At 36.1% G+C, this 21,203-nt stretch overlaps 1 protein-coding gene across 1 annotated transcript in view; it reads left to right on the top strand.

Moving 5' to 3' along the window:
- Positions 1 to 21,203, top strand: part of AP-1-2beta (adaptor protein complex 1/2, beta subunit) — a 99,990-nt gene that overhangs the window by 64,298 nt on the left and 14,489 nt on the right. The window contains exons 14-17 of the mRNA XM_090374445.1: positions 4,590 to 4,812; positions 8,614 to 8,760; positions 14,042 to 14,187; positions 18,931 to 19,060. Coding sequence (XP_090230571.1) covers positions 4,590 to 4,812; positions 8,614 to 8,760; positions 14,042 to 14,187; positions 18,931 to 19,060 — 646 coding nt within the window. The remainder of the gene's footprint in view (positions 1 to 4,589; positions 4,813 to 8,613; positions 8,761 to 14,041; positions 14,188 to 18,930; positions 19,061 to 21,203) is intronic.

Here is a 21,203-nt window from a genome sequence, read left to right as displayed (position 1 = left end):
TTATAATTTACCAGGTGATCACAAAGTTTCTTCTAGGATTTACAAATATATTTAACCCCTTTTGCCTAAGCTGTACAGGGTTGATATGTTAGGGATATGTTGCCTTATGATGTACTCCTGTACAGGGTATGTTTAACATGTTTCCTCTTACCAATAAACTGATATTCTGCAACAATCAGCATGCATAACCTCTGCTTTAGATTATGTTCAAATTGACAGAAATTTGAATCAGCTAGTTATTTCTGATCAACATTTGTTGATCAGAAATAACTAGCTGATTCAAACCTATATAATGGATAACAAGCTGAACCAAACATTACCATTCCTGTAGTAGCAGTGCATGGATACTGTCCTGTATCTGCTTTATGGAAATTCCTTGAGATAATATTTATCTGAAGTCAGGGAGATAATATTTGGCTAAAGGTTTTGCTGGAATTGGGAGCATGAGAGGCCAGTGAATATCCTGTGGACTGGCAAAGCATAATTTATCCCATTACTGTTTGAATGGAAAAAAATTGTTGCAATTTGTTGTGAAGGACTGGCTCAAAATATGTATTCTGTTATGAGAAAATGTCTGACTTATGAGGGCTGTTTCCTGCTGTGCTGTGACCGAGGTTGGGTTGCAGCCCTCACCCAAGACAGACAAATTTTGCCATTTTGTGAAAAAGCGTATAAAAGTTAGTTCCATACCAGAAAAAAGTATTTCTCAACTTCAGTTGCAGTGGGTTAGTGCTACTTGTGAGTGTTGACAGTATCCCATTGAGGTGCCTAATACCTGTCTTTTGAGTTTATGGTTGTAATTGATATTGGATTCTCTAGAGGTAATTTCAAGTGCATGAGAAATATCCATTAGAACGAGGTTGGTCCAGCATCTTGGCATAGTATCCTTGTGCAACATTCACCTGCTACATCAAACTGCTGTGGTAATTGGAATAGAGGAAAATGAGAAGACATCAAAAGATATCCTGTCCTCATTTTGGTGCTACTGACTGCTGCTGAATGAATTGTACAATTGTGCACTGTTAAAAACTATGTAGAAAGTCTGACCTGTTAATAATATGTTGATCCTTGTCAGATGTGTGGATAAATTATACATCTGTGATTCAACAAAAGAGGTTATGGATGGAATGCCTTATTTGTGCAACATGAAGAAGGCTATGGAATCTGAGATGGTAACCTGTTGCATGAAGTTTGACATACATATCTTTCGAAATCTTGTTTCTGTAAACCAGTTCCCTACCATGCTGTTGTTTCATTTTCAGGCACTTTATCAGAAATTACCAGCATCTCATGATGATACTCTAACAGAAAATGAACTAAAGGACTTTATAAAATATGCTCATCACACATACAATAGGAGTCAAGGCACACCTATGCATACTATTTTTTAAAACATTATCACAAAATATGTCATGCTGGAATTAACATATCCAAACCATGCAGTATATGTATAGTGAATCAACTTATCCAGATGCCTAATCTGAAACCAGCCAGTTTAGCAGGATAACAGGAACTCTCTTTTATATTTTCACAGGTCTCCACTATCCTACCAATGTATATGTAAGGACATGTACATGACAAGAGAGAAAGACAGACGCTGAAGAAGGGAAAGTTTCTAGTTCTGTGAAAGCTCTAGTTATTTTCTCTTTCCAGTTGGAGACATATCAAAGTTCTTTATTTTGCAAGTATTTTCTGTCATATTTACTGAAGTGTTTTTATGTCGCTTTGCCAAACTTTTATCAGAGCTGCTACTCTTGCCAGTTATTTTGACAATAATCATCTAATAATTCTCAAAACACAAATACTGTTAAGGTAATTTTTACAGTGCAGTTTATCAAGAAAAAACAAATTAAAACAATTCCAAAAAAAATGCCCAGAGGAAGACTTTAGCATATGTGTACAATGTGACTTCCTAATAACATAATGGAAAACCTTAATACAGCCACTCCCTGAATTACGTAAGGGTTGCGTTCTGCGGAACTCTACGCAAGTCGGAATATCCCTAAATGCTTATGTAGCACTTGCAACTGTGTGCACCGAATTTGATTGAAGAAAAAAATAAATGTTCGATGAATGTGTAAATAGAATTATTTATTCAATTGTTTTATCTCATGCGCAGGAAAAATTACAAAAATTTCAAAATTATAAAATTACAAAAAGAGAGAGGAGATGGGCATAACCGGCAGCAAGTTTTACCTTTCAAGCATCGTTACCAGAATTAACTCTCCAGCTGATAAGCACACTGCTGCAGAAGTTGAGGGCTATGGAGATTTAGAAGGGGTTTTTCCGAACACATCACAAAATTTCTCTGCAGCTGCAGAATCGGCACTGGCGACTTCACCACATACTTTAATGTTTTGGAAACCAGCGCGATGCTTGAACCTATTAAACCACCCGTTGCTTGCCATGAACTTGGCTTGGGGTTTGCCATACTTATGCTTAATATCTTCATAAATACTTGTTGCTTTTGCTTGAATGGCCATTGGACTCAGGGGCACTTTCTTCTGTATCTGATTTTACCTCCATATTATTAATAGCTTTTCCATCTTCGATATAGCACATGAATGCTGTTGACCTTAAATGCATTGATCCTTTAACATGTTCTTTATACGTGCACTGTCCCTTAAAATATTAGTCGCTGTTGAAGCAGCGAGACCTAATTCCGTGCCATAGATGGCAAACTTTGTCCTGCTTTGTACTTCTTAATTAATCATCTTCATTTCTAAATCAATTTTGTTTCGTTTCCTAGCACTGCCAGCACTTGCACTTTCCATTGGTCACTTTCCCTTCAGCATTGTAAAGTAAATAGGAATGAAGAGAAGATTCTGAAAATTTATTTACGTTTTTTATATGATTGAAGATTTCAGTGAAGGGGAACTCATTTCACCGTAATACTGTAACATAAAAACCCACAGAATTACAGTTATCAGTATTATCGCAAATGCAATAAGATCGAGTTTACCTGGTTATAATAGATTGTGCTAACAGAAAAGCCCAATAAACTGGAAAGTGCAAATTGTTTTTATTGTTTTATGGTAGTGACCTCGAGAAATGTGTTTTAGAAAAATATTAGCATTAGTAGAGGCATACGATGCGAGAAAGCAAGCTTATGCAGCATCAGCCAAAAAAAAAAAAAAAACCTCTCCCATTTCACCTCTCCCTTTGTTCCAAATACCTGTCCAGCTCAGCCTTAAATTTATTTAGGCTATCAACTTCCACAACAAAAGATTGAAGTCTGTTCCACCAATCAACTACCCGCTGGCTAAAGGCAAATTTCCACACATCTATCCTATATCTGTCTTTCCTCAATTTGAATTTATGCCCTCTCAGGTGATTATTCTGAGCATAAGGAAGAATCCCATCAGCATTGAGCATGCTCAAACCATTCAAAGGCATTTGAATCCATATCACAATCATAACCAAACCATATCACAAAGGTGTTCAAAATTGATTCTTATAATGGAACCTATGATAACGATGAAAGTATAGTGCAATTTTCATTATAAAAATGAACTTTTAGGAGAGATAAATAGCTTAATTATATAGCAAAATTTTCAACTTCTGAGGTCTTGGAATGAATTACGAAAAAAAAAACTATTATTGGGTTCACTTTACAATATTTTCACGATACTTCCATTTATTCCTATAGGATGCAAAATACGTTTCCACGATTTTTTTAAGTTTGCACCGGTCTGTAAAAATTTACGTAAAGTCGAATTTCCATAAGTCAAGTATTACATAAGCCGGGGAGTGCCTATAGTTGAATCTAGGTTTTAGATTAAAATTTTTACCCTTCATTATTGAAGAAGACAACTTGTTACAGTGTCTTGTGAACATTAGAGTTTATTAACTCAAGTTGATAACTCTAATATTTTATTTTGCATCCTTGCCATTATATTTGTCAATTTAATGATGAAAAATTAAGTTAATAAATGCTGTAGTGTTGGACTAACCATTGCCCTGATGTAGCATTGTGTGTTAATAGGTACATACTTTGTACACTCAAATCCATATGCTACCATGAAAAATATTTGGCCCGCTGTTTACATATTATGTGGCTGAAATAAAAAAATCCTTGTGCCTCAAGGTTTTCTAGGAGTATAAAACACAGTCCATCTAGAAGTATAAAATGAACTTTTATTGGTAATTGATGACTAATAAATGTTTATTTTTAAATGTGGTATATTTTTGTTGAGCAAATTCATGCTCTTTGGCAAGACTGTAAACTGCATTCATTCTGAAACTAAGATAACCTGCAGACAAAATTTTAGTTGTAGTCAAAAATGCATATATATTTACAAATCCCATGCCACAACTGGTACACAACCTCAGTAGTTCACAACATTGCATCTCAGTAGAATGTATGAATAGTTACCAAGATTTCATTTAAATAGTTGGATGAGGAATTACCTTGTCTTCGACATTGTCACTTCTAGTTTAAATCTTTTTACTTTTGTTTGCATTAGTTTACTATCTAAATTGAATGGATTCACTTTACTAAAATAAAATAATAATAAAATAAATAAATTCAGTGGTTTTGATTACTTTAGATCCAGGTACAATATATTAATTTTTGAGTATCTTTTCAGTGTTGGATCAGCAGAAGAAGCAGCAGTTGGTAGTCCAGCTACTAATGCAGTTCCTACTGAACAACCTACTGTCATTCCTAGTGGTGATAATCTAATTGGTGATCTACTAAGTTTGGATATCAGTGCACCCCCAGCCCAAGCTGCATCTGTTCCTTATAATCAGCCAGTAACAAACACTGCTGCAATGGATTTACTAGGAGGTGGTGGTGGTCTGGATAGTTTAGTAAGTTTGAATTCAGCTGTCTAAATGAAATTTCAGAGTTGCACATTTTTGTTTTAACATATTTATTTCCTTTGTTTAATCCTTAGCTTGAGAGATTATATTACTAAATAGGCCTCTGGAGTCAATTACTGCTAAATTCTTGCAATTTCCAACCAGGATCAAAACATAAAAATACTTGGAGATAAAGATTTGGCTGCTCTACCATTAAAAAAATAATTAATAGTAGTTACACATTAACGGCCTGAAAATCCTTTTTACATTATTAAAATATGAAAAAAAACTTGAATTATTATTTTTTTTTTATTTTTATTTTTTTTTTTTTGTCATTTATAAGCAGCATAAGTTTGGATGCAGAAATTACAGTGCTTGCTTTTTTTTTATTTTAAAGGATTCTGCCATGTAATGCAGAACCAAGCATTATCATTCCTGTGGTGGCAATACATGATAGTGTCAACACACCAGCTGGATTTGAGCACATCTAGCAAGAGAAGCCATCAATCCAAAGTATCAAGAAGGCCGTGTTGGTAGTAGTAACAAATGCAGCACAATTTGATTTTGGAAAGTTAGTATGTCCTTGGATCATCAGAAATCTTGCTGCCATTAACTGTGAATACTGCTGCAATTTGCCACAAATTCAAACAATGACAGAAACAAAACCCTTATCGGTCACTGAGAAAGCTAATGAAAAATATAATTTCATGTCAAAAAACGGTCTTCTACACTGCCAAAAAAGCTTTTGTATTCAAGCCTATAAGGCTCCAAAAAGTGAAATGCATTTATTCACAAATGAAATAAAAGTCATCCAACTTAAAAGAGCAAAAGCATATCTTCACCTCTCTATGGGTCCCATGTTACAAAGTCATATAATCTTATAAAAAAGTCAACTTCTGTCAGCATTTTGGATAGGAATGACCACAGATAGTAAACACTGATTTCAATTATTGTAGAGGTTAAAATCAACTAATTCCTTTCTTCTGTTCTTTGGACTTTTACCTAAACACTTCTCATAATCTACTCTAGTATCTAATCCTCTTCCCCCAAGAATGTCCGAGACCACTGTAACCCCTCTCTTATGAAATTTCCTTTTTTCCTTTGACAGTAATCTATTTATTTAAATGTTTGTTTCTTAGCATCACTAATATGCTAATAAAGGAAGCAGTCATCCAGAAAATCCAGAAGTGTCTTACTTCTGGTGTTAATTGCCATAATTCATAATTGTGTTTATCAGGCACATCCACATTCACAAACTGAAAGCCAGTTAAATGCTCCTGGGGAAAGAGCATTTGGAGGAGGAATCTTTGCAACTGGTTGAATCATTCTTTTTTAAGGACATGGTTATTTCAGAAAGCTGTCATACAATGTTACAGGAATAAGCCAGCCCTGCCCTACAGGATGATGCTGTAATACATTATCTCATTGAAAGAGAATTTAACTAAAATTCTCCTAAAAAATGGAGAAATCACTATGGGCCTTTTAAGAGCCATCTCCCAATTTAACTCTGAATTTTTTCTGTAGGCTTATTTGAAAGGAAAAAAGTGTATGGTCTTAATCTTAAGAGCTTTAAACATTCTTAAAACATTCATTGCTGAGGAATTTTCTAAAATTAATCATGTGTTAACGAAAGTATGCCAACATATGGGCCTCCATAGCCAGGTGGGTAGGAGCAGCAGAGAGTAGCACACGCTTCTTGATTAGACCGGGGTTCGAGCCCGTGACCACTAAATACGGAGGATGCGGAAAGGTCAGGGAATGACCACTGCATATCCCGGAGCAATATGGCCTTAGTTGCTAATGCTCCTAAAAACTAAACAACAAACTAACAAACAAGCATATAGATGTGCATACAAATTTTAAAAATTTTCAATTAGTGATATATAAACTAGATTTTGTTCTTTCTCTTGAAGTATTGAAATGTATTGGGTTAACTTAATTTCCTAAACATTTTAAATTTAATTTTATAATATTATAAATTTAATTATAAAAAATTTTGAAGCTACTTTCTGGAATATTTTGTAAAATTAATTCTTGCCTTTTGTAAAGCTAATCCTTGTAAGTTACATCCTTTTAGGTTTAATGTAAATTATTAAGTTTTGTAGTTAATAAACTTTTTGTAACTACTTATTGTAATTTTTTTATTTAATTTCTGTAATTAATTTACTTTCTACTTTATTAATAGTTGTTTATAAGATCCACATTGAATATTTTGTCCAATGATAACATGGCCCACATGGAAATGGCCATAGGCAGTTCCCATACAAGTTCATCTTACATAGCCTGTGGCATGTATTCAAAAGTCAATCTAGGTGATAATCATGGGTCAGCTGACAAATCCCTTCTTGATTTTTCAATGTAAGGAGTGTAACAGTCCCAAATTAAAACTTGGTGCATTTCTAGAATTTGAGTCACTGAAGAAGTGAGTATTTACCCAAGAGAAAAATAACTGAGAATTCGTCAGCACTAAGTATTTAGTAACCTGCCAGGTAATGCACTCCCCCGCACAATTCAGGTCCCAGAACAGAATAGTGAAGTGCATACTGTTCTAGTTCAAGAGGATTTAGTTTTATTAGAAGACTCCATTGTCAGGGAAACAGGTAATATATTTTGTAATAAGGATAGGTGGACTACTCTAATTGTCTTTAATTGTCAGGGTGTGTCTGCGAGGAGCAAAAATTAATGATGTCACTAACAAATTGTCAGATTTTAAGGGTGAATGAAGAATCCCATTATTAATGTTAGAACTAAAGATATTAACTAGACATGAGCTCACAATTTGGATAAATATGGGGCTATACTGAAAAAATGCAAGTGAGGTCAAAATGTGCATATATCTGGAATTCTGCACAGTCAAAATAGGAGGAACAGCATGCTGAAATCCTTGTGGACTAACTCAAGACTGGAGGGGCACTTAGCAAAGTTTTGAGAGGGGATCAGCATAGCCTGCATTTGGAGGAAGAAGGAATCTGTTTTATAGAGATGGGATGCATTTGAGCAAAGATGGTGCAAAGATTTTTGCTGGTATTATTGAGAATACCTTAAGGATTCGGGGAACTGCTAGTTGGGGGGGGGTAATATAGATATATATATATATATATCTGATGATGTGGGTCAAAATAATGCTTGCACACATCTGAAGAGTTCTTGTTTATTGCCACAGCAACCTGGTCTTGGCGCATTATAGCCTTAGTTGCTAATGCGCCAATAAAATCCAAACCAAACCAAAAAGCCACAGCAACTCTTATTGGCAAAATATACAGACTGTAGCAAACAGGAAGCTGATGCCTAGGGTAAGAAAGTTTTTAAAAAATATATACAAGTCTTTTAAAAAGTTTTTTTATTTGTTTTTTGTAAACACATTTTTTAAAAAGTGTATACAATATCAGTAGTGTCGTCAGTAAAATGAGTGAATTTGAACTCCTGGTTAGGATAACTAATGCCGACATAATAAGGCTAACAGAAATGGTTGGTATCACCTAGAAATAGGAAATGATGAGTGTTACTATGGTATGTACATTGTCATTAGGAAGGATAAGGGATGGTGAGGTCAGACTTCTTATCAAAAGCAGCCTGCTGAATTTCATTTGAATTGTTTATATTACTACTGAGTTATGATTTAAAATAACTACATCCAAACGTGCCATCCTGCATTGTGTGTTTCCATGTTACATAAGAAAAGAAGTTACAGTTGATATTACGACAGCTGACATAAAACCTCCTGAGTTGGGAACTGTTATTATTGAGCTATTTCTATGTCCATATTAAAATTTATTTAACTGATATTAACTTTCTATTTGTTTTTAACAGCTTGGTGATATGACTGCATTAGGAAGTGGTGACCAAACAACTGCACCCACACCTCCAGTGTCTACATCTTCTACAGTTACTGCTGGACTTTTGGGAGATATTTTTGGAATGGAATCTACAAATACATTCTTTACTCCTCCTAAACAGGTATTTAAATCATATACATCAGTCAAAATTTAATTTCTGAAATAAGAAAGTATATTTAATTTGTTTGCAAGTGTTCATCACTGACCAACAATAAATTTGTCTTTAAATACTGCTTTACTATAGTAGCTTTCATAAAACGTATACAACCAGAAATTAAACCTACATGCTAATTATAATTATTCAGTATATGATTATTTGCCCATTTTCTTGTATTTCTTATATCAGCTAGTGTAGTTTCATGTCTAGAGCCAAATGTACAACCATGAAGCCCCCCCCCACAACCCAGTTCCAATAAAATCAGCCTTTATTATTATCAATAACAATAACTTAATTTTTTATATTAATAATTTATTAAAGCCTGTCAAATTGTGCCAGTAATAATGACATAATTTATGACAGACTATTATGTCAAAAAATAGTGCACTGAAAACTCAGTGATAAAATTATAGTAATACCATTATTAAGTAATATCATTACATTATACCCTTGTTTAGGAATGCAATAGTTGTGATGTTTATATAGGAAACATCTTTTTTAATGAAAAACTTTCACTCTGCTCACTTTCAATAATAAGGAAAACAGGCCTGCTGTCATTCCTCCCCCAAGCTTTTGTTTTTGAAAGTGCTTATTCATTTATCATTTTGTACCCTGCCACCTATCACTTAATATTGATCATCACTATTTTATATTTGATCTGTAGTAGTAGTAATAGTGGTATGTTATGCAAGAAAGCAAGCGTATGAGCTTATGTAGCATCAGCCAAAAAAAAAAATCACACCATTCCCTCTAAATGTTTGTCCAGTTCCTCCTTAAATTTATTTAACCTATCAGCTTCCACAGCGACAGATGGTAGTTTGTTCCAGCAATTAACCACCCACTGGCTAAAGGCAAATTTCTGCATATCTATTCTACATCTGTCTTTCCTCAATTTGAATCTATGCCCCGTTAGGTTTGTAATCTGAATGAGTGGAAGAATCCCATCAGAATTCAGCGAGCCCAACCCATTCAAGGCCTTATACACCTCAGTCAGATCACCTTGCAGGTGCCTATTTCCAGCCGCTGCAATTTGCAGAACTTAAGCCTCTCTTGGTAAGAGGATCCTTTCATTCCCCTCACCAATCTTGTTGCCCTTCTCTGTACTTGCTCAAGCAAATCTATATCCTTCCTAAAATGAGGCCTCCAGACCTGTACACGTACCCAAGGTGTGGTCTGACCATTTCCTTATACAAGTATTCAAGTATTCTTGTAGAGTTATTGGAGGCACCCAGGGTTTCCCCTATCTCCTCCGTATATTAGGCGTTCGCCAAATGCCGGCAATAGAAAAAAAAAAAAAAAAAAGAGAGAGAGATAAAGACAGAAGACAGAAGAAATGTGTTCATTAAGTGTGTGTATTGTGTTGTTACTGTTGTGTGTATATGCCGGCGCCTGGCGTTTAGAAGCAGGGAGCCGAGGCAATAAGCCCAATGCCCGACTCCCCGCTCCCGTCCCTAGCCACGAGGAGGCAGCCAGGAACTACTAGATAGCGAAAAAGTAAGGGGGTACCAGAAAGCCTGATAGCCCAAGAGGGAAAGTAAATTTACTAGTTGGAAAATTCAATTTTGGATGAAATCAATAGTAAGCGAATTGCCTTATACAGAGGGACAATCACCTCCTTGTTCCTGCTAGCAAAATTCCTGTATATCATTGACAGAACCCCATGACTTGCCCTGGCAGCCTGTTTGCATTGCTCAGAAAACTTCATATCTGTCTGCACAATTACTCACAGGTCTTTCATTTTCTACCACCTTAAGTGTAGTACAAGACAGTTGGTATGTTCCTCTGGGGTTACTTCTACCCATATGCAGTACTTTGCATTTGTCAATGTTAAACTTCAGTTGCCACTTCTCAGCCATCTTCCCAAATTTTTTAGATCCAGTTGCAGCACACTGCCATTAATTCTGTACAGTGGGATCAACTGATGATGTTACCAACAGCAAATTCTAAGTTGGAAGCATTGAAGGAATTAATCGTGGAAGCTACTAAAAGTTTCATACCTATTAAGAAATATTGTTCAAGGTTTAGACCTAAATGGTTGTCAAATGAACTAATGAGACTCGTGGGAGAGAAGAAAAATGCATGGGATGCATATAAATTATCAGGCGACACAGAAGCCTATGTCAGATATAAGCTAGTCTGTAATGAAGTCACAAAGGAGGTTAGGCAGGCGAAGGCAGATTACGAGAAATCTTTTGCAAAGGATGCTAAGAAAAACAGCAAGGATTTCTTTACTTATATAAATTCTAAAAGGAAAGGGATGAATCTGATTGGTCTACTTGATATCGATGGTTCAACTGTTGATGATCCTGCTCAGATAGCAAACAAACTGAATGAGTATTTTGCATCTACATTCACACATGAGGAGTTATTAAGGATTGAAAATGCCAAAAGGTTATCAAATTATAGCAGGTTGCTAAATGATTTTGTAATAACTGAGAGCAAAGTGGAGGAAAAATTGTTGAAGTTAAACATAAGAAAGGCACCTGAGGTTGATGGGATCTATCCAGTTATATTTAAGGAGGCGGCAAAGGAAGTAAGCAAACCCTTAGCCATAATTATGAGAGCATACTTGGACTCGTGGGAGGTTCCCACGGACTGGAGATGTGCAAATGTATCCCCAATTTACAAAGTGGGATCGAAGGGTGACATGAGTAATTACAGACCAGTTAGTTTAACTTCTGTTCCGGGTAAAATAATGGAGTCACTGGTTAAAGATGCATTGCAGGATCATCTAGACAAGACTGCAGCAATAATTCAGGCACAGCATGGGTTTGTTAAGGGAAAGTCTTGTCTGACAAATTTGATAGGATATTATGATGTGATTACAAAGGAACTGGATGCAAAAAATTATTTTGATATCATATACTTGGATTTCAGGAAAGCTTTTGACACTGTTTTGCCTGGAAGACTACTGTACAAATTGGAGCAGAATGGTATTAAGGGTAAGTTGCTACAATGGATAAAAGGATGTTTGAGTGGGAAAAGACAGAGGGTGATAATCAATGGGTTCTTGTGGACTAAAGTTATTAGTGGAGTCCCACAGGGTTCACTTATGTTGATACCTTGCACAGGTCCTGATGGATGCAAGCAGCAGACATCAGAGCTTTTTAAGATTGGTATCTGAATGAAATAAATAAGCCAAATATAAATTAATAGCATTTGAATAAACTAAAAATTAATTTCATAAGCATGATTATGGTTATAGGTTATGGACCTCAGGTAGGTTGTTTTCATTACGGTTGATAAGTCAGTCTAATGGTTGTTTTTTTTGCTACCTAAATGGCATAAATGTAGCATTTCAGCCATGGAAACACATAAAAGATGAACTGTTGATTTCTGAAACTTAATACTTGAGAGATTTGTGCCTCACACTTATTTTTGAATACATTGTACTGCAGTTGTAATGATAGGAAATCAAATGATAGGAAAGCAGCATTAAGGGAAAACAAAGTAGTAATACAGAAAGACAGATGATACTGAAACTGAAGAATAGCGATGGTGTACTTATAAACAGCAGAGAAGGCATAATTCAAATAGCAGAAGACTACTATAGAGAATTATACAAGGAGTGAGGGAATGATGCCAGCAGTGGGAAAGATGGATTGCAAAGTAGCAACACATACGACATAGCCGATATTCTTCCTGATGAGGTAGAACATGCATTGAAGAAAATGAAGACTCAGAAAGCCCCTGGGGAAGATGAAGTCACTGTAGAGTTGTTAAAATTGGGAGGAAGAGACATAACACAAAAACTGGCAAGGCTCTTCACAAAGTGCATTAGAAAAAGTGTGACGCCTAAGCAGTGGAATAATTCAATCATAGTTTTGCTGCATAAGAAAGGAGATAAATTGGAAATTGTAGACCAATGAGCTTGTTATCCCACATATACAAGTTGTTCACAAGGGTATTACTAACAGATTAGAAAGAATACTTGATGAGAATCATCCGAAAGAGCAAGCTGGCTTTAGGACAGGATTCTCAACTATGGATCACCTTCACGTAATATCACAGCTAATGGAGAAAGCAAATGAATATAAAACACCATTATGCCTGGCATTTGTGGATTATGAAAAGGCATTTGACTCCATACAGCATATGGCAATGTTTCGAGCACTGGAAAGACAAGGCATAGATATCCCGCATATTATGATTTTGAAGAAAATATACGAGAGTGCTACCTCCTTTATTAGACTAGACAAAGACAGTAGGAAATTTAAAATTGAGAAAGGAGTTCGACAAGGAGACACAATATCTCCGAAGCTGTTTACTGCTACCCTTGAGGAAGCTTTCGGAAGATTAGACTGGTCGCAGAAAGAAGTCAATGTGAACGGAGAGTACCTAAACCATTTACGATTTGCAGATGACATTTTGGTCATAAGCCACGATCCCAAAGAATTAGAGGAAAATCTTAATCAGTTATGCAGAGTTAGTAAGGATTTTGGACTAAAGATGAATAAGGCTAAAACAAAAGTAATGATGAACAAGTATGCCACGGAAAGGGAAATAATGATTGAAGGAGCAGTAATTGAAAAGGTGGAGTCATATACTTATCTGGGACAAGTTATTAGCTGTAATAATGATAAATGGCTGGAAGTCAAGAGAAGAATAAATTTTGGATGGATAGCATTCAGGAAATATAGTCACGTAGTGAGGAGCAATATCCCAGTTTGTGTGAAACGTAAAATAATGAACCAATTTGTGCTCCCCACCATGACTTATGGAAGTGAAACTTGGGCACTCACCAAAAGAATGGAAGAGAAGCTAAGAACTACACAGCGAAGAATAGAACAAATTATATTGGGAATCAGACTGATAAGAAGAGAAACACATGGATTAGTCAGCAAACTCAAGTAAAGGACATTCTTATCAAAACTAAAGAACTAAAATGGTCTTGGGCAGGACACATAGCTCAAAGACATGATGACAGATGGACTAAGAAAATAACAGAATGGTACCCAAAAGGAGCTAGAAGAAAACCTGGAAGACAAAGGCAGAGATGGATAGATGAAATTCATGAGTTTGTGGGTAGTAAATGGATGGCCAGTGCTCAAAACAGAAGGAACTAGAAAGTTGCTGGAGAGGCCTTCATCCTACAGTGGATTGAAAATGGCTGATGATGATGATGACATTAGGTTACAAAACAGCTTATTATGAAATTAAGTGCATTAATAATTTAATAGCAACAAACTTTCTTCCACGTTTTTTTACAGATAAAATAATTGTTACATTTATTTGCATATTTCAGATGTGGCTACCAGCTACTAGAGGCAAAGGCTTGGAAATTACTGGTACATTTACTCGCCGTAATGGACAGGTGCTTATGGAAATGACTTACACTAATCGGGCAATGCAAGCTATGGGTACCTTTGCTATCCAGTTCAACAAGAATAGGTTATTTTAATATTTATAATATAAAAAATATGTAATTTTTTTTTATTATTTATAATTGTTAAGCTATCAAAAGAATAATTTATCAGCATACACAAAATATCATCCTTTCTCACCTGCTGCAAAAAAATCATAAGCAGACACAACCATCTCAATTTGAATTAGAAATTTTAGAATCACAAAGCTTCTCATGAAAAGTTAATCCATCTGCTAGTACAATAATATTACCAAATACTAATCTGAAGCACAGCATCATTTCAAGCTTTAACCACCAGCTAGCTACTTTGCATTCAGAGATTTTGTAACTTCTCACTAGAAGTTGTCTGAAATCACATCAATTCATATAATATTCTAGCAGTTGCTAGCCAAATGAGAGGTGGGGAGAAATCTGAAAAATTTTAAATTTTTAAGGAGAAAAATAAAGTCTGCCTTGTATAAAGTGAATGAAGTGTTTGGAGAAAGAAGGATAACTATAAAATGTCAGTTAGTTGGTAAGCTTCTTTCAGTAAACTTATCCTAAATAAATTACATGACTGACTAGAAGAGAATTTTCACGACTGAAAAACTCCAGGAAATCAGTGAGACAATGTATCTTTTACTGGGCTAGAGCTCTCACGAATTGAACAAATTTTGAAATTTTGGAAATGGTAAGGATGGCAAAAAATATACCCAAGAAAATGTAGAAAGAAATTCTCAGTTATATTTTTGCCATCCTCTCTTTATGTAGGTCACACAACCTCCATTTCCACTCCATTAGGTTATTTCTTTTTAAAATTCATTTCATTTTATAAGTACTTTATTCTAGTAAAGGAGATATATAGCCTCACTGGTTTCCCAGAGTTTTCACTTCTGAAAATTCTCTTTTAGTCAGTTATGTAATTTTAGGATTAATTTATGTCTGAAGGAGACTTGTCTGACATTTTACAGCTATTGTTCTTTATCCACCACTTCATTGGCTTTATACAAGGGCAGACTGTATCTCTTAAAAATTTTGTTAAAGTTTTTCAGATTTCCATTTCTCCCCTCCATTCAGTCAACAATTGCTAGAATATTATATGTATTTTATTCCAAACTTCACAAAGGGCTTTTGCAGTTTAAATCACATCAGTACTGAAAGATGGCCACAGACATTTGCTGGAAAACACACCAATTTCTTTGACATCTTTAGCCTTTGAGATTTTCTTTTGAATGCTGAAGAAAATTTTCTCTCTATATTTCAGACAATCCCATAACCAACAGTCCTAACAATCAGGAATTCTGATGACATCATTCAGTGACCACCTTACATAAAAGGCAAGTCACTGAATGATGTCATTAGAATTCAGAAACAGCTGATAAACTTATCTCTGCAACAGATGGAAATAAATTTATATCATATTTCTTGAGTTTGAGACTATTTGACAGCAGCCTACATGCATGCCAATCACAAAGTAAAATCACTTACTATTAAACTGTGGGTTAATGCTCTAGTGGAGCTTGTTTCTAGACTTATTAGTCTGCTTGTTTTCATTGACAACACATTAAACATGATGAAGTGAGCCATTCAGCAACATGGTTTCCATTCTTGATTTCATTTCATTGTCAACAGTTATATTCTTGACACATCAGCTCTGTTATCAGACTATAGATATCAGTGCTCCTTTAGAAAACTGAAGGTTTCACCTTTGTTTGGGATGACTATTTAGCTATTTCCAGCTGGTATTCAATATAGAAAATGTTGACAACAGAATTGTTATCATGTAATAACTAGAAATGGAAGAAACATCTGGTTCATGTCTTCATTAAATGACATACACCGATGAGCCAAAACATTGACCACCTACCTAATATGATGTTGGTCCTCCACGTGCAGCCAAAACAGCTCGTACCCAGCGAGACATGGACACTACAAGATTTCTAGATGTGCCTTGTGGTATCTGGTACCGACGCGTAACTACCAGATCCTTTAACTCCTGTAAGGTTGAGATGCTGCAGATAGGAGTTGCTGTCCCAACACAAACCACAGATGCTCGATGGGATTGATGTCTGAGAAATTTTGAGGTCAGGGCAATACCCGAAAGTCTTCCTCATGTTCCGCAAACCAGTCTTGAACAATCAGGGTGGTGTGGCATGGTGCATTATCCCGCTGAAAGACAGCACTGACAGATGGGAAGACCGTTGCTGTGAAAGGGTGTATCTGGTCAGCAATGATGTTTAGGTAGGTGGTAGATGTCAGAGTACCCAGCACATGGATGACCCAGGATATCCCAGCAGAACATCGCTCAAAGCATGACACTGCCACCACCAGCTTGTTTTTGTCCCAGAGTGCGTCCAGGTGCTATCACTTCCCCAGGTAAACAATGCACGCGTACCCAGCCCTCCACATGGTACAACAGGAAACGTGATTCATCGGGCCAGATGACCTTCTTACAATCACTCAAGGTCCAGTTTTGATGCTTGCATGCCCATTGTAGACACTGTCACCGGTGAACTGTGTTTAGCATGGGCACTCAGAGTGGCCTGTGTGTTGTGATACATTACTCCCATCACCAGCATTCCAATTACCGCAAGTTGCACCGCAGTCACCCTTTTGTTGCCACATACCATCCGGGAGAGCTTTCGCTCACCTTGAGCATCGATGAGCCACGGCTCATTGACGAGTCATGGTCGTCCATCTAACCATGGCTGACTGTGAGCATCCCACCAGCCATTCCATTTCAGATATGCTCTGACCCAGTCATTTAGCCATTACAATTTGGCCTTTATCCAATTTGCTTAAGTCCACTGCCTTTCCCATCTGAAGAACAAGAATAACACTGATTAACGGAGCTCAGTATCAGGTGTTTTTTATACCTTGTCCCCGCACGTGCCGTAGTTCACCTACAGTTGCTTTGATTTGCATAACGACTCGTTGGTCATAATGTTTTGGCTCATCGGTGTATATCTCTGGCATAGTCCATTGCTGTTATTAGTATTTAGCTGGACATCTTTCAGCAAAAATGCCTTAAGAAATATTTATATCCATGATATTGCTAACAGTGCCTCAGGAAGTCTTTTGTCTTCTGAAGGAAACTAACTCCAGGGGCTCACATCTGGTGAGTATGGACTTGACACACCCAGGATCCTGAGCTGGATATCATCATTCTTCTCTTTCTTGGTGATTCCCTTCTACTTTTGACTCAGGAATTTTTTTTTTGGCTGGTGCAGCACATAAGCCTCAGGCTTCCTTGCACCATATAGCTAATAATAATAAAAAAAAGCAGCTACCTAAGATACCTTAGGACATGATTTTAAAAGTAGGTGTGCTGTTACTATCATTCTTTAAATTCCTTGCTGTTCTCTCAAGGAGAGAAGTTATATTGCAAAATTTTGCATATACAGACAACTTTCATTTTTCCAGCTTCGTTAGGATTTTTATGGAATTGTAAAAAGAAAAATCTGCAATCAACTAAAATTAATTATGGAGTATCAGACAATAAAAAATCATAACTGTTGTATTATTTGTAATATGATATTCAACTAGTTTTGCAATATTACTATACCTTTCAATAAATACTATACAATGCAGAATTTGGTGAAATGTCACATGTGACACTTGTTATAAATGATAATTACAGTATAAGCACATGCACCAAACTACAATGTAAAATAAAAAAATCTGCAATCAACCAAAATTAACTATGGAGTGGTCAAACAATAAAAAAAAATAACTTGTGTAATATTATATTCATATGACTTGAACTTCTACAGAAGTTCAAGTCCAATGTCAACAAATATCTTCTTTCGTCTTGTCAATCTCCAACCCAAGCACGGTACTAAGTACTATAGGTTCTAATACCTCTCGTGTTTGGGGTTCACATAAAAAAAAAAAAAAATCTAGTTTAACAGTATTACAGCAGTACTTTCCACCAAATGTTGTACTGTACATGTACAGTACAGTATTTGGTGGAAAGTTAGATGTGACATATTCTTATAAATGTTGATTACAGAAAAAAACTTTACTCCTCCTCCTCCGTAATGCAGTATACAGCACTCTGTTAATGTAAATAAAAAGTAATGTGTTATTTGTTGTACTTATTATGGTACTGTTCAATTTCTTGAACTGTACCATAGTATGGTGTGTACACCCACATAAAAAAAAAATTATAATGCTAACTTAATACATGACATACATCCTTGCAAAATTTAATGCTTTAATTCAAAATTTCAAGATTATCGATGTTTTCAACCTCTCTTGAAGTGCCAGCAATAAGTAAATCTTTCATAAAATATTTTTTTATATCAGACTGCCTGCATGTTTTTTTTTTTTTTCTTTTGTCATTGAAATTACTTGCCAGCATATTATGATGCATAACTTCATTTGTGAAAATGACTTCTGGTATGCATTATGACAAATAAACAAATATATCAATAATAAAAATAATATTTGTACTGAAATACTGATTGGCATGATACATGGAGTAGCAGTGAGACTGCATGCTACCAACCATTTTCAGAATAATAATAACATAAAACTAATCTGATGCACATTGAACAAAATAATATGCAAATTCATATCCAAATGTGAATTTGTATACCTGTACCAGGAAGAGGTATTTGATGGTTGGATATAGGAGTGTTTATTGTTAGTTATTGTACTTTTAAATAGTCACTTTATTTTATATGTACATATTAAAGCATGCATTATCATCAGTTCATTTATTTATATTTCTTATTAACATATTATAGTTGCGCATTCAATTAAAAATACATTCATTCTTTTTACAGCTTTGGTTTAGCTCCTGCTCAGCCATTACAAGTTCCCACGCCTCTGCAGCCTAATACCTCTACAGATACATCCTTACTTATGAATACTATGGGTGCAATTCAAAAGATGGAACCTCTTAATAACTTACAGGTAACCAGTGCACAAGAGCAGTGCCAAATTTTTTTTATAATTATTACATTCACATGAAAACTTGTTATATGCATTTCACAGTACTTGAAAACAAACAAAATTATTACACCTGTATCAGAACCTTGCTTTTTGCAATTAGTAGTAGTAGTAGTAGTAGTAGTAGTAGTGGCACTTGATGCAAGAAAGCAAGTGTAGGAGCTTATGCAGCATCAGCCAAAAAAAAAAAAAAAAAAATCACACCATACCCTCCAATTGCCTGTCCAGTTCCTCCTTAAATTTATTTAACCTATCAACTTCCACAACGACAGATGGAAGTTTGTTCCAGCAATTAACCACCCGCTGGCTAAAGTCAAATTTCCGCACATCTATTCTACATCTATCCTTTCTTAATTTGAACTTATGTCCCCGTAGGTTTGTATTCTGAACAAGTGGGAGGATCCCATCAGAATTCAGCGTGCTCAACCCATTCAAGGCCTTATAGACCTCAACAGATCACCGCGCAGGTGCCTAGTCTCCAGCCACTGCAATTTGCAGAACTTAAGCCTCTCTTGGTAAGAGGATCCCTTCATTCCCCTCACCAATCGTGTTGCTCTTCTCTGTACACGCTCAAGCAAATCTACATCCTTCCTAAAATTAGGCCTCCAGACCTGTACGCAGTACTCAAGGCGTAGCCTGACCATTGCCTTATACAGAGGGACAATCACCTCCTTTTCCCTGCTAGCAAAATTCCTATATATCATTGACAAAACCCCATGACCTGCCCTAGCAGCCTGTCTACATTGCTCAGAAAACTTCATATCTGACTGCACAATTACTCCCAGGTCTTTTTCATTTTCTACAACCTTAAGTGTAGTACCACACAGTTGGTACGTTTCTCTGGGGTTACTTCTACCCATATGCAGTACTTTGCATTTGTCAAGGTTAAACTTCAGTTGCCACTTCTTAGCCCATCTGCCCAAATTATCTAGATCCTGTTGCAGTAGCACACTGCCATTACTGTCATTAACAACCCTGCCAACCTTCGTGTCATCTGCAAACTTCGACATTAAGCCTGATATACCTTCATCAATATCATTGATAAATATACAAAACAACAGTGGACCCAACACCGAACCCTGTGGGACTCCACTAATAACATTAGTCCACGAAGAGCAGCACCCATTGATTACCACCCTCTGTCTTCTCCCACCTAACCATCCTTTTATCCATTGTAGCAACTTACCCTTAATACCATTCTGCTCCAATTTGTACAGTAGTCTTCCATGCGCAACAGTGTCAAAAGCTTTCCTGAAATCCAAGTATATGATATCAAAATTATTTTTTGCATCCAGTTCCTTTGTGACCACATCATAATAACCAATCAAATTTGTCAGACAAGACTTTCCCTTAACAAACCCATGCTGTGTCTGAATTATTGCTGCAGTCTTGTCTAGATGATCCTGCAATGCATCTTTAACCAGTGACTCCATTATTTTACCCGGAACAGAAGTTAAACTAACTGGTCTGTAATTACTCATGTCACCCTTCGATCCCACTTTGTAAATTGGGGATACATTTGCACATCTCCGGTCCGTGGGAACCTCCCCTGAATCCAAGTATGCTCTCATAATTATGGCTAAGGGTTTGCTTAGTTGCTTTGCCGCCTCCTTTAATATAACTGGATAGATCCCATCCGCCCCAGGTGCCTTTCTTATGTTTAACTTCAACAATTTCTCCTCCACTTTGCTCTCAGTTATTACAAAATCATTAAGCACACTGCTACAATTTGATGACCTTCTTCCATTTTCAAACTGTAATGATTCCTCACGTGTGAATGTAGATACAAAATACTCATTCAGTTTGTTTGCTATCTGAGCAGGATCATCAACAGTCGAACCATCGATGTCAAGTGGACCAATCATATTCAGCCCCTTCCTTTTAGAGTTTATATAAGTAAAGAAATCCTTGCTGTTTTTCTTAGCATCTTTTGCCAAAGATTTCTCGTAATCCGCCTTTGCCTGCCGAACCTCCTTTGTGACCTGATTACAGACTAGCTTATATCTGCTACAGGCTTCTGCGTCGCCTGATAATTTATATGCATCCCATGCATTTTTCTTCTCTGTCACAAGTCTCATTAGTTCATTTGATAACCATTTAGGCCTAA

Source organism: Mastigoproctus giganteus, chromosome 5 (assembly GCF_048544385.1).
Source record: "Mastigoproctus giganteus isolate SK-2022 chromosome 5, ASM4854438v1, whole genome shotgun sequence".
Classification (NCBI taxonomy): Eukaryota; Metazoa; Arthropoda; class Arachnida; order Uropygi; family Thelyphonidae; genus Mastigoproctus; species Mastigoproctus giganteus.
The sequence above is the reverse complement of the archived record's forward strand: the minus strand, read 5'-3'. Positions and strand labels throughout refer to the sequence as shown.